This window comes from Triturus cristatus, chromosome 10, assembly GCF_964204655.1.
Source record: "Triturus cristatus chromosome 10, aTriCri1.1, whole genome shotgun sequence".
NCBI lineage: Eukaryota > Metazoa > Chordata > Amphibia > Caudata > Salamandridae > Triturus > Triturus cristatus.
The window spans coordinates 150,516,664-150,531,455 of NC_140593.1; the positions used below are offsets into that span (position 1 = coordinate 150,516,664).

Consider the following 14,792-nt stretch of genomic DNA (forward strand, 5'->3'; position numbering starts at 1 on the left):
CATCTTTGCCCTTTTCAATGTGAATACCCAAGTATTTAAAGTCTCCCTCACTCCAGGCGAGGGGGTAGTCCAGCTCAAAACGCTCAGTAGCTGCAGTAAGAGGGAAGATCCGCGACTTGTTCCAATTAATCAGAATCCCTGATAGCTTGCCAAATCGGATGAACTCCCTCAGAATCGGATTGAGATTAGCGCTGGGGTCTCGTATATACAGAGTAATATCATCCGCGTACATAGAGATCAAGATCTGTCTTTGAAAGCATCTCAATGCCTTGTCTTTATGGTGTTGCCTAAGTTTAGCTGCAAGCGGCTCCATAGCTATGGCGAATAGAAGGGGCGATAAGGGGCAACCTTGACGGGTTCCCCTGGAGATGGGGAATGCCTCAGAAAGAGTACCATTGATCAACACCGTGGCCTTGGGCGATGTATACAAGAGTCTTATCCACGAGATGAATATGAGTGGGAACCCCATACGTTCCAGTATGTTAAAAACATAATCCCACTCCAGGGAGTCAAAAGCCTTCGAGGCATCCAAAAACACAGCAGCCATGGGGAGGTCCCCGTGTACGGAACTAAGGATCGAGAAAAAGGTGCGCAGGTTATGGGAAGTCGCCCTGCCGGGCACGAAACCTGCCTGGTCAGGCAAAACCAGGTTAGGAAGGAGCAGATTGATACGAGTAGCGATTAATTTCGCCAGTATTTTCACATCACAATTAAGCAATGAGAGGGGTCTATAGGAGTCACAGTCATTTGCGGGCTTCCCGGGTTTAAGTAAGGACGTAATGAGGGCCATGCGCATCGATGGGGGCAAGTGGCCCGTCTCAAGTGCGTCCTCGTATACCTCGCGCAAGACAGGAGCCATAAACTCTATGTAAGTCTTGTAGAATTCTATTGGTATTCCGTCTAGACCAGTCGCCTTGCCCGATCGCATGTGCATGATTGCCTCACGCACCTCATCTAATGTAAAGGGGGTGCTCAGGAACTCCCTCTGGGCATCACTAAGCCACCCCAGGGAGACATCCTCCAGGTACTCCTGTATCTGCAGGTCCCCCGTACGCGTTGACTTGTAGAGCTGATGATAATGCTCCACAAACGCATTAAGGATAGTTTTGGTGTCGTTATAGACTCTCCCCTCCGCTTCCCTAATTTCGAAAACGGTAGTGGGAGGCCTTATCAATCGGATCGTCGCCGCAAGGGCTTTCCCAGGCCGTTCACCCTCTCCATAACGTCTGGCAACCCAATGTTTACCCCTAAACTTCAGCTCCCTAGTGGCCTCATTCGAGTAGTCTGTCAGTTTTTCACGTAGGAGCGCAAGTGCAGAGTCATCAGGCACGTCAGCCAGCGACCTTTCCAATGTCTTAAGCTCCGTTTCCAGCGCACTCAAGCGTGATAGTATGCTTTTTAGTACACCAGAACCTTTGGCGATGCAGATACCCCTTAGGGTCACTTTAAACGCATCCCATATAGTTTCCACTGCTTGTACCGAGTCCTTATTACGTTTAAAAAAATCGAGACATTCTTCCCGCAGTTCTTCCTGAAATACCGCATCAAGCAGCATACGTGGTTGCATACGCCAAGCTGTCACTGGGGGCCCCAGGTCAGCCGCTCGCAGTGTGACGCGGACTGGCGAATGATCCGACAGGGTTCTAGGTAGATGCTCTGCGTTAGTCAGAGCTGTGTAGAAGGAGGGCGAGATGAAGACATAGTCCAGTCGGGCCCAGGATCCGGCCTGTGCCGTGAAATGTGTGCCCTCTCGAGCATCAGGACGAAGGCGTCTCCATGTGTCTATCAGTGTATGCTCAGCTAGTATTTCAGAAAACAGTGTGCGTGCTTTGGTGTAGTGGTGCGGGGCCGGATGCGATCTGTCTTTTTGCGGATCAAGCGCGATATTGCAGTCCCCTCCCCAGACAAGGCTCCTAGGGCCTAAGCCCACTATGATCGCATTTAGGTCCACAAAGTACTGCGGATCATCTACATTGGGACCATAACAGCAAATCAGGGCAACCGCCACCCCACCCAGTCTCCCCCACAATAGGCAGTGTCTCCCATGATCATCGCTATATGTTCCCTCCATAATCCAGGGCACCCCTCTTTTCACCAGTATTGCCGTACCCCTAGAGTAGGAGGAGTAGGAAGAGAACAAAGTGCAAGCCGCCCAGCGACAGGCAAAGGTGTTCTTAGCTTGCGGTCGCGTATGTGTCTCTTGTAGGAAAGCTATGTGGACATTATGTCGATCTAGATAGGATAATATCTGCCTCTTTTTTCTGGGGTCCCCCAAACCTCGCACATTCCAAGTTAATATGTTTAAGTCAGTGTCCGTTTTACCCATGCGTGCATCAAAAGGAATCCCATCCCACCATTATGTCACCCCGCAGGCCATTAGCATGCGTGCGTATGTGAGAGCCCAGCCCCGCCCGTCGCCCCCCACGACAGTATGCTTCATAGTCTACGGTCTTGCCGGTGGTGCCACCCAGTAGCCTGTGGGCGGGCGCCCGCATCTCAAGTACTAGGAAGAGCTCTCTTCGCATGACCTCAGTACTCAAACCTGTACGCTCCCAGTGCAAAAAGACTATAAAATACATGGTGCTAAACATAACAAGAACATTGCTAAACAATACCCCCCCCCATTCTCCAACCCACGAGTCCTTCCCAGAACATCCCTCAACTGGCAGCTCACCCCACCCACCAGATCGTGAGAGCAACCCCCGTAGATGAGGCATAGTACCAAGGGGGATGCAGAACCGTCCTAAGACAATGTCCCAACGTGATACAGGTCTTGCCAGTAACCAAATCTCATGTTGACCTACACCCCTCATAGAAGAACTCAAGGCTGCACCAGCAGACACTATCCGTATCACAGGTACATGCCACTGTCTGGTCACCAAGCAGTATGAGGCTATCTCAGAGAGACCCAGGCGCCCGCAAGGGGCATAAAACCCCAGGAAAGTCTCGCCCCCACCCCCCACCCACTGAAGCGTCCCCAACTTGCCAGCATCCCAACCCCACCCCCCACCCAGAACTCCCCACAACCCGCTCAACGTGAGCAATAGAGTCAATATAGTCATCGGGGTACTCCCCATGAGGTACAGCAAGAGGGCACCCGTAGCCACTCCCCAAAACCCGTCCCATCCCAACAGCAGGGGAGAGAAACGGGGGGGGGGGGGAGAGGTGCCTGGAATACATTACCGCCACCATCCCAAATCCGGCCATAGCAGTTCCTTGTAAAGAGGCACTAGCTCGTGCCACTGTTCCATCAGATGCACCGCGGTGCCGCCAACACCGCCACATGCCGCCGGCACGGCAAGGAACAACGAGTGCCAGGTTAACCCACTAGGTGTCAGCCACATGGACCTCTGCATCCCGGTCAGGTTCCCCATTCCGCACATTCTTAAGAGTCCTCAAAAAATCGTCCACTTGTTGCGGGTTGGTGAAGAAATGTTGTTTAGCTTGGTGCGTGACTCTCAATTTTGCCGGGTATAAAAGTGCATAATCAATTTGCTGTGCTCGTAGCTTCCTTTTGACCTCCAGAAATTTACGCCTCTGCTCCTGCACGACAGGAGTAAAGTCCGGGTATACCGTGAAGCTGACCCCATCACATGAAAGCGTCTTGTTCGTGCGTGCGACCCGCAAAGCTGCATCCCGGTCACGGTAATTCAATAGTCGGGCAATTATGGGCCGAGGCGGGGCGCCTGGCTTAGGTCGCGGTCCCAGGGAGCGATGCGCTCTCTCAACAATGAACTGCCGCGACAGCGTCTCACCTCCTACAGTGGCTAGGAGTATCTTTTCCACGTATTCCTCCATGCGTCCGGTATTGGTGGACTCCGGCACACCAACCACACGAATGTTGTTACGGCGACTACGAGCTTCCAACTCCTCGTTCTTTGCAGCTATGATCCTTAGTACATTATCCATTCTCGTGAGCTGCGCGGCCTGGGATGCAGCGGAGTCCTCGCGGTCAGATATCCTCCTTTCTGCTTCAGTGATACGCTCCTCATGTGAGTCCAGTTTCTGCGCAAATGCGTCCACTCTCGATGACAATCGATCCACCTTATCCACGACAGTAGCAAAACCCTGCCTCATTTCTTGCATCAGCTGTCGTAAATCCGCCGTCGGAGGGTCAGCACTTGCCCCATCGGTCGGTGGGACGCTAGATCGTCCCGCATCCTGGGCATTACGAGTATCTTTCTTCGCTGCAGGGACCTCGAACGACAGCTTGGGCTGGCGGCTGTCGTGCTTACCCATCAGGAGCCGATATCGTGGGCCCACGGCCGTGATCAGAGGGGCGAGCCACCTGTGCCGTCTAAATCAGAGTCAAGGATGCCAGTCGGAGCAAAGCACCCCCACAGTGTCCACAATCAAAAAGTGCATGGGGGGAGGGGAGACTGCCACCACTGCGGGCCCCTCCAATGACGCTCACATGTTAATTGGGCCCCTCAGCAGCCAGGGAGCCGCACCATCCGATGGGCAGCGGGACCGGCAATGAATGTGCAGTAGTTCCCGGAGGGGCCTACGGACCAGACTCCAGGGGCTCCCACAACCCGAATAGCCTCACGTCACAGTGGGACCAGCTCCCTAAAGTTGCAAGGCGCAGGGGTCCCACAAGTATGGCATGCGTCCCAGCGTCACCGTCGTAGTCTCCCTCACCTCTGCACGGGCGGCGGCGCGCCGACCCACCTCAGCTCCTCGTGGCGTCCCGTCCTCGTCTCGCCCGGCTGGCCGTCACAGCAGGCCAATCACCTGTGCCTCCAAGGCCGATCGAGCCGCACGGCAGACCTGTCCGAGTCTGCAGCCGTCACAGCCGCTCCACATCGCTCTCAGAAGCCCTGCGCCATATCTCGACCCCACCATGGAGGGGGGGGAGGGGGGGGGCCCAACGCGACCACCAAAAAAAACTGCCGTCGCGAGCCCCGCCGCGGCCAGCAGTCCGCCAGGGGCTCGAGTCTTCTCCTTCCGCCAATCCGGTCACAACAGCGCGGCGGGGGATCCCGTGCTGCCTCCTAATCCTACGCCGCTAGCAGCAGCTCGACCCACCCGGCGACTCGGTCTCAGGCCGTCGTTCAGGCCTACCAGCCTCGTGGTGCGCCCCGGGCTGTCGTGGACTGCACACCCAGTACCGCGCTCCACCGCTGCACAGATCTGCACCCGCTCCAGCTTCAGACAGCGATATCTTCCGCACCGCTTATCCCACAGGTTCCAAACTTTCACCAAGCAACCTCCACAGCAGCAACAGCGGACAGCCGCGGCTTACGCCGGGGAATCGGTGGATTAAGGAGGATAAATGAAGGATTATTCTTCCAGGCAGCAGGAGCCTCACATCAGTGCGGCCATTCTGCTTGTGCGCCCTCTAGCGCCCCGTGTAGCAGACCTTACCACCAATCTGAGGTCTAGAGCATTCAGCTCTCAAAACACCCCTTAACCTCTTTTTCCAATGGTTTACGAATCCATTGCATCATAAATTTCATCACATGGTCTAATGGCCAATCAGCACTTCTAAGATGCCTGATATCATAGGGATTAAACATGTCCTTACCCAGAGGATCCTTTATCACACTCTTTGAGGTCGAGGGTAGTTCATCTCTTAAATCATCATTTAGATCATCTTCGTGATCCATATAAAAACATACTCGTTGTACATTCTTTCATTTCCTAAGGCTTTTCTCTCATCTACGCCCATATTGTACTCCTCATCAGAGCAATCCTGCGTGCCGCAAGGGACACCTTTTTTATGTGTGCTGCCAAGGACACCATTCCTTTTTTGGAGTTAAATCCATCTTTCACCCTCTTATCCATATGTTTAGTTTTCTTCGCTCTCTTAATCGGTCTCCTATTCTCATTATCATCTTCTGAAAAAGACCAAAAATCTTCCTCTGATCTAGCCTCTTTCCTTTTGGTGACCATTACAATCTCAACAACTTCTCTAATAGAAGATTTCGTTTCACTCTAAATTAAACGCCTTACACTCTCCTCACTCACTCACTCTACGCTCAACAGATTGTTGAATAACACTTCCTTCCTCAGCTGCCATACCACCTACTTCCTGAAAGAATTAACAAACTCTCAAAATTTCTCCCCTCAATAAAAATACACACACCTGATAGCCTTGCATAAAACGTGTGCTAAGAACAGCTGATCCTTTCAAACACAAATCCCTTTTTAAAACATTTTATTGCACAACTCGTGTTCACAAAACAGGCCTTTCTAACATAATAATTCTCAATCCAAGATGCCCGCCATACTCACGCGGGACTACGGCGGCCAATAGCAGCTCAACTTTAATGGTGTGATCAAAATGTTACCGCAACAGATCCCCTGCCTGCTCGTGACCAATTCTAGCTGCCTCCCTGACTCGAGCTGGCGCACGCGAGCCCTTTGACAAAAGTACTATCATGGTAAGTGCTCGCCATAATGACCACCCGCAGTGCGCCCTTTGTCTCGAGCCAGCCGCACCAGTACGAGTAAAATCTCGTAAATACTTTTAAAAGTCAAGTAAACCTTTAAAAAACACTCAACCACAACCAAATCAAAAACCCAGACATTTCCTTTCGAAATGCACGTAATTCAGTAAATACTAACCAATAAATATATTTTCTTTTAAAAGCTCACATGAAAAACAACAAAAAACACATACTAATCAACCATACTGCTTCTAAAAATTAGAAGCTTACACCCAAACCTTTCATTTTAAATCATTACAATTCAAACATACAATATATTTAGAAAATAAAGAAGCCACTTATCTGCAACAGGAGCAACATTTAAAAGAGGATGATTGTTCTACGCTGTGGACATTTATGGATTTTGTGGTTCTATTTTGGATTGTTTTGGTGAAGTTCTTTAAAGGGGCTGCTGTCTGGAGTGGCAATTAAAAGGTTATGCATACTGTTAGCCTCCAGTCTTGTAATATAATCCAGAATTTAACTGCTAGACCACTCATAAACGTTCATATCATTTCACCAGCCTTTCAGTCTCTATATTGGCTGCCAGTGGCAAAAGTGATCACTTTCAAAGCATTGGGCAAACTCAGTGTGTCAGTCATGGTACTCAACCTCTCTTCCTTTAGTATTGACTTTGTTCCTGCCACTATATTTTTCTATCTCGTTCAGCTCCACTATTGAGCATCCCTCAGTTCAAATATCTTACATTGGTGGAAACTCCTCCTCAGTTCAGATGGTTAAGATGTACAACACTATTCTTGCTAGAGTAAGAACATTCAAAATGTTGGAGTCCATTGACAACTTGGCTCTACTCAAATGCATAATTACTATGATCAGTTAATTGACAAATCAAAGAGTGGGTATGCAATGCTCAATTTCTTCTGTTCTCCCACTATTCTGTAACACCTAATACATATACACAGTTGCCTGTTCGCTGTACCATGTTTGAAGATCATCTATAAATCTCTTGCTCCTCACCCATCACTCCCCATGTAGGCTTACATTTATAACTTTTTGAAATGTTTTATGAATATAGCATTCTCATTTGGATGTGTTCTTTTTTTGCATGTGGTGGTTCTCTTAGTTCAACACCCAACTATACCTTCACTTTAATCTTAGTTTCATTTCAGTGAATTTCTGGGGTATTTTGATTGTATTCAGGCAAGGCCCCCACTGCACACGAAGTTAGACCCACGGTGCCTAACTTTCACAATGGATGGTTGATCGCAGGGCCTGGCTTGTGGCTAGGCCCTGTGTCCCCCCTGCTGAGGATGGACCACCCCCCTTTGGATGAGCACAGTTGATAGTTAACTGCAGGGCCTGCAGCCAACCCTGCGATGCCTGGCTAAAACCCCCGCTGCACAAAGCCTTTGGCCATTCACAATGGATGGTTGGCCAACCCCACTGCAGCTGTCCCCCAACTCCCAATGTGCATTACCTGTGACCATGTGCAGGATGGTGTTCGCCACAGGACCTAGCCTCTGGCCTTTGGCTGCGTGCAGCGGTGAGTTGGCTGCAACCAGCCACCACATATGCCCAACCCGCATATTATTTCCTATGGATTTAAAAAAAAAAAAAAATTCTGCTATCATGGTACCATTAGGGTGAAGCTAGAACTTTGGCTACTGTTTGAGTGCTGTGGTCCCTCAAGGGAGGGCCGCACTGGGTCTCGCGGAAGTACTGCGGTACAGGGTCCGAACTGGCTGTAGCGGGCACTGTGTGTTTCCTCGGTGGGCAGGCAGGGTGTGTGACGGTTTAGGCCCCTAGGGGCCATTTATGTTACCAGGGGCTGGTAATATTGTCTCCCTGTAACAAAATCGGCTGAAACCGGCCCTAGCAAATAGCTTGGCCGCACCCCCCACACCCGCCGCTCTCCCCAGCAGGCCGAGCAGTTTGCCAGGGCCAGTTTCAATTCCCACCCGGGATGCCAACATTATACATTTGGTTTAGTGGCTGTGGGGGAGAGGGGGGGAGCCTCCTTGGCCCCAAAGCATCATACTGGGTCCCAGCAGGAGCTGGCACCCACAGCTCCAGTTTTGTAAGGGGCTGTGGTGGGAGCCCCAGGTCCCCCGTGGACCCACCTGTCTCCTTTGGTAGGAACCAGTCCTTTTTAAACATTTGTGGTGGGTGCCCCAGTGGCCACCAGGGATGGGGATGTTGGGGGCTGCCCCAGGGCCACTGCAGCCCCAGCTGGATCTCCTTGCACAAGCGAGCCCATTTTTATTTAAAGATGGGTGTCCACCCGAGGCACCCATGATGCAGTGGTCTTTGCATGAGCCACCCTCTCCTTTTTGTGATTGTCGAGAAAAAAACGTATAAAAAAAACCAATTGCTGTTATGGGGGGGTGGGAGGGGGCACTCTGATAACCACCCACAATGTGGGGGCAGGGTAAGCCTGCCCTGCCCTCTTATATAGGTTTTTTTCACTAGTTTTCAGGACTAAATCTCTGGAGTCCTGTAATGACTGCCGCAACTTTTTATTTCATGTTGCTGCCTGCCAATCAGAGTGTTCGTTCCTGCGGGACCGTTTCCCCCTCTTTAGCGAGATGTCCCCATTGAAAAAAAGTCTGTTAGGCCAATTGGAACACTCTATTTTTTAAGTTGAGCTTGCTGGACTCTCGTGAGAGTTCCATGAACCCAGTTGTCTTGATTTACAAATATTTTTGATGCTTAATTTCTCAAAACCCCCTGGCTAGATTTACACCAAATCCCAAAAGCACACTTTCTGGACCAAGATCTAGCTTCCTGCCAAATTTGGCGTGATTCTATTTAATCGTTTCGCTGCAGCCCTTTGTAAAAAAAATCCTATAGAAATTGCTTGGGGATATGGCATTTTGGGATCCTCTCTTGGCCCTCACATGACAGAGCACACCAAAACTTTCCATGAAGAAACTAAGCAAAAACAAGCACTTTTTCAGAAAGTTTTGTGAAGATTTACCAAAAATGACATTTTTGATAGAATGTGCATATGATTATATATGTATATGCAGATTTTAATATTTGAGTAGCATTTCTGCATGTGCAATGTTGTTTGAATTCAAGCCATAAACGAAGAAATACTTGGGAATTTTAGGTTTGCCCTCTCAGATTTACATCTAAGGATTTTACTAATGACTTACATTAGATATTCCCCATTTGCTTTCTTCCCTCTCATCTTACCCCCCTATATGGTGCGCCCCTGTAAAAATACGAAGAGAATTGTTGTTTGATTTATTTTGCGCAATACTTTTGGTTCCCTCCGACGTTAATGAAGAGAATTTTCAAGAAGGATGATGTGAAAAAAACACATTAATTTTCCAAGCTCCCCAGCACAAACAGATATTTGCCTTTATATTCTGAACATAACAACCTCCTGCACAGCTGACCTAATGTTTTCTACAGTGGAGAGCATGAAGCATTATATGAAGAATTTACAAATGGTATAATTGCGACAATAAAAATGCACCTGTGGCCACTATTGTTAAAAAGAATGTACTAACAGCAACATTTGAAATTGAGCACGACACACGTCAGATGTGTCTATTTTCCCCTGCATTATTGGCCTTGTATTTAAATCCCCTTATATGTGGATTTAATATGGCTTCAAATGTTAAACACAACTGAGCCACGCAAGAAACAATTTAAATCAATGCTACACCTAACACCAACCTATCTCTGGCCATACACAAAAATGTGACAGGATGTCCTCACACACAACCAGGTGTCATGCTTCATCATAGGACTTCCCACACTCTTCAAAAACCCAGTTTGATGAAGAGCGGGCCTACTCCGGGAGGTCAGGGAGGCACTTCTTACTAGAAATGGACCAGTGACATAGAAAAATGTAAATCCAATGTGATATACCAAACTGACCTTTATATTTAAATGTAACACCACTTGTTATTAAAAACCAATGTGGGTGAAAGGGGAACTAGTACCTCATCACCACTCATGCCGTCAACATGTTTCTGCCTGATTGCTCCGGCGAGTCTGTGGCATTCTTCAGGGCGGAAACCCGGGATCCCTGTATGGCACATGCCTCTGTGCATGTTGTGGTACCTAGGGACCTAAGATTTGAGGTGGTCGACAAAGGTCAGTCCTATACTGATAGTGGCATGCACAGGGTCGTGTGCTATGCAGGGATCCCTCCTCCGGGTGTAGTGTTATCTGTGCCTCGATGACCTTGGCATCTCCCATATACATACCCCAACATTAAAGTGGCAGAGGAATGAGGAGCACATGCTTTTTATAACCTTGACACTGAAAATGTTTAACCACCATTCATTTAGTCTGAATCAGTTGTGTGGTGCGATCTGTTGGTTATATACAAAAACCATAAGCAAAAAGTAAATACTATCCAGATCTTCCCACTGAAGTCCCGATTTGACCCAATTTTGACCTTTGTATTGTGTTCCCACATGGCGTCTCAGTAGCTCAGTTGTTTATATGCAGGGGGTTCAATCTCCTTTCACCACTAAGTTACTTACCGGCCAAGGACTGTAATAAACACAGGTCTGGTCCCAACTCGTGGTATGTCCAGGCTGCAATGCCAACATATATGGCAGGGTTTGAGAAGCGCAAAATAGACATATAGGTCCTGATTTAGATCTTGGCGGACGTGTTACTTCGTCACAGAAGTGACGTATATCTCGTCTGCCAAAATGTAAATCCCATTATATTTTATGAGATTTATATTTCTTTGGATGGGATATCCGCCACTATTGTGATGGAGTGACCTGTGAACCAATATCAAAATCGGGGCCCTAGTTTGGAACCTGAATGCATTTATGACCCCAGCTCAGTCAGGCTCTGTATGCCGCTCAGTTTACAGATCCCTCTGTCCATGCAGTAATTTGTTGAAGTATTTTTATTCTGCTCTCAATTATGTTGTTGTTTTGCGCCAGTGCCAATATTATCCTCCACAAATGTGCATGTTCTTTTTCAGTCTCTAAGGTACTTTGCAACTCCCAAGACCAAGCTTGGTTTTTTTCTTATCACCAGAGCTTCTGTATTTGAAAACATTCTGTAGGTGAATGTTGCTTTTACTGGGCCTTTAGAGCTACCCTCTAGGCCTTACTTTGGGTTCTTATCAGGTAGCCCAAGGGTCTTGCTCTGAGGGTTGTGTTCCTACGGTCCCTCTTAGGGCCTTATTCTAGCCTCTGCCTGAGATGCATTTTGGATCTTTTGGGGGTCTGTATTACCAAGCTCTGCCAGAGGTGCCTGTCTATCTGTACACCAGGTCTGTTGCTTGTGGTGCACCCTGGACCTTAGTCCTCCAGGGGTTCTCGTTCTATGGGTTTCTTTAAGTACTTAAACCATGCTACCTCACAGATGCACGCCTTTTAACACTGCCAACGCTTTTATCAGTGAGGGGAGTAAAGTGATTTGTTGATCTTGATTCACTTACTAGTTGGTAGGTGCCTCAGGTCTCACACGCAAGACCTATATTCTCTCAGTTGCTGACAAGATCCGCAGAGATAACCTGAAAAAAATAAGCCAGCAGTCCGACTTCTTTCTTCATTCCTCTGTGTGGGTTTGTTTCATATTGGTGAGCATTGTGATAAATTGTTGTGAAATTGTGCTACTATTGCTTTAAATACATCACCTTTCCCAAACAATACAGTCACACCCTAACCCTATACGAGGGCAGAGAAGGCATTATGTTGACAAGTTGTGCATCTTATGTTGATATGAAAATTTTGCTGGAATGCTAACTGTACTTATTACTGGCTTTAACATGTTGTCTTGGTCTGCATCTTTTCATACTCTAGGTTCTGTGCCTTATTCATGTCAGCCACAACGGAGTGAGTGAGTCTGAGCTGATGGAGCTCTGCCCAGAACTATCTTGGCCGGTTCTGGCATTCCTTATTCACAATCTGAGCAGAATGTTCCTTTTGACTTACGGTTGTGGATTGCTAAAGTTCCAACATCTCCAGGTGAGGTATTATGCATCACGCTAACCAGATGTTCTTCCAAGCCTTCCTGTCATGTTAACTATAATAGACTGAGATATCAGCAAATCTCATGCAATGCTCAGCTAGTAATACATATTGTGTCCTAAAATGACTCATCTCTGTACTTTGTACCTTTCTATTTCTGATGAAGTTAATTTGTATTTCAGATAAATATACACATGTGCCATTTACAAACAACTGTTGGGGAAATTTTAAGTCTTGACTTCTAGCTGCAAGTGTTATTTCTTACCCATGTGCCCAAAAAAGGTGCCGGCTCCCCTGAAAAAGGTGCATGCCCCACACCCGATCCCCATCCCCATCCCACACTGCGAAACCTCCCTGCTCTTTCTTCCCATTCCTCTCCCCTTTTCTGCCCATCATTTTTCAGCAACACGACTTGTCTGTGCCAACCCCATCTGGTGTCTTCTTTCTAATCCACTTTCTGTCCTTACTCATTAACATTCCACTGCACCCACCACCCATTCCATGCTCTTCCCACTGGTTTCCCAGTAGACCCTTGCAACAGTCTTCAGGGTATCAAAGGAAAGGTATCAGCATATGATGCAAAGGAGGATTTCTCCAGGTTCTCTCTATGCCATGCCACACAATGTCTAACTTGCTTTCCCGTGGCAGCAAGTGTTGCCCACATTTTAGCCTCTAAATTGGCTAAGTTGATTGCAGAGGTCTTTTCAGGGTGTCAAAACTATTGACTAAATATGGTTAAAGGTTGTTGGTGTCCACCCATACTGCCTGCACTGTGCTCAAATGCCCTCTGAGGTTTGATTAAATCATTTTAACTGTGCAGACATAAGTAGTTCCTTGCTAAGTAAAAACAATTGACATCAATTATTAAAGTGATACGTTTTTAAGAATAGATATTCAAAATTATTTTTGTACCTGCATACAGTTCATTAATATTTGTGTTTAGTGTCAGGTGGTCTCTAGGACCTTACCAGGGCAAGAGAAGTCATCTTGTTGTACTGTATGTCGTCTTTGATGATATGGATCATGTGAGGAACCATCTTCCAAATTTTTCATTAAAGCTAATTTGCTGGAGTGACTTATGCTTAATTTTCAGAAGGAAATCAGTATCCTGCATTCACAAAGTTAACAGAGTGAATCTCGACTTGAAATCAGCCATGTAAAACTTTTGTTGGTAATGCTGTAACTTAACAGGTTGAATTATTGTATAAAATGTTCTAAAGCTAACACAGCCCATGCCAAATATGAATTCTATTAAAATAGATATGGGCTCTCAACAAATTCTAACTAAATCGTATGCTATCTAATTCAAAAAGTGTTGATTTAGCTATCCTAAAATGTCAATCTTTAGTCAAGTGAATTTGGAATTTTAGATTAAAATGTAAGGATATTCTCGATATAGAAAATAACGAGCTTCATGTAGGAAAGACGATTATTAATAGGTGCTGGTATTCACCTTCAGCTGGTGGTAATATCACAATCACCAATAGGTCCAGTCAAGTCTCAATAAATGAATCCTTGCTCAGCCCTTGGTACCTGGGCAAATCAGTCAGGCTTAACTTAGAAGACAGGTATTTGTAAAGCATGTAATATCACCACAACAGTAACTAAATAAAAGACACAACACAATAAAAATCCAACACCAACATATAGAGAAATGTTTATCTTTAAAATCATACAAAAACGATAAAAACCTTATATGAATATGAGAGAGATTAATTTTTAACGATTAAATAAAACATTTTGCATTCTAGTGCCAAAAAGCTTAAAGCGCCACTCACGGCTATCTGGTCGTGCTGGACTGGGACAAAGTCAAAGTTTTAGGCTGTGATAGACCGTGGGTCGAGTTTGCTGAATGCTAGGTCCCGGTCAAAAGTTTATCTTTGACGTAGTCTTTTTCTTGGATTTTTCTCTCATTGACGTGCTTGTCGTCTGGTCATGGGGCTTCTCGAATCCGGAATTCGAGTTCATGATGGTGGCCTGCTGCAGCATCATGCCTCAATGAGATGCTGGAAGTCTTTGTCTTCAATGTTGAGGACCTCCGGAGCTTTCAGAGGGAGAATCCAGGGCTCTCAGGCCGATTTGCTAATCAACAACGGCAACTTAACTCTTGACGTCGAGCCGGTTTTCTCTTGGAACCTTTCTGCAAAACCTTTCAGAAAGTTTCTTTCTTTGTAGATCTTGTTCCTTGTTGGTTCCTTTGGGGAGAAATGTGTCCACCAGCCAAGGGTTCAGAAGGTCTGAATTGCCTCTTGGTGGCTAGGACTTCATCTCTCACAATGTGTCTTCACAGTCCAGGAAAAAGTTAGATTTTTCACAGCCTGCTGGGCAGAAAATCTGGATTTTATTAAAGACACAGAGGCTAAGATTATGCAAATCTCCTTTATTGCCAGCTCACAGCAGCAACAATTGAAGAATATGGAACTTCAATGAACATTCTAACAGT

At 47.0% G+C, this 14,792-nt stretch overlaps 1 protein-coding gene across 1 annotated transcript in view; it reads left to right on the forward strand.

Annotated features, from left to right (window-relative positions):
* Positions 1-14,792, forward strand: part of NPHP3 (nephrocystin 3) — a 342,323-nt gene that overhangs the window by 129,948 nt on the left and 197,583 nt on the right. Inside the window, exon 18 of the mRNA XM_085630683.1 lies at positions 12,182-12,346. Within this exon, the coding sequence (XP_085486809.1) occupies positions 12,182-12,346 (165 nt within the window). The remainder of the gene's footprint in view (positions 1-12,181; positions 12,347-14,792) is intronic.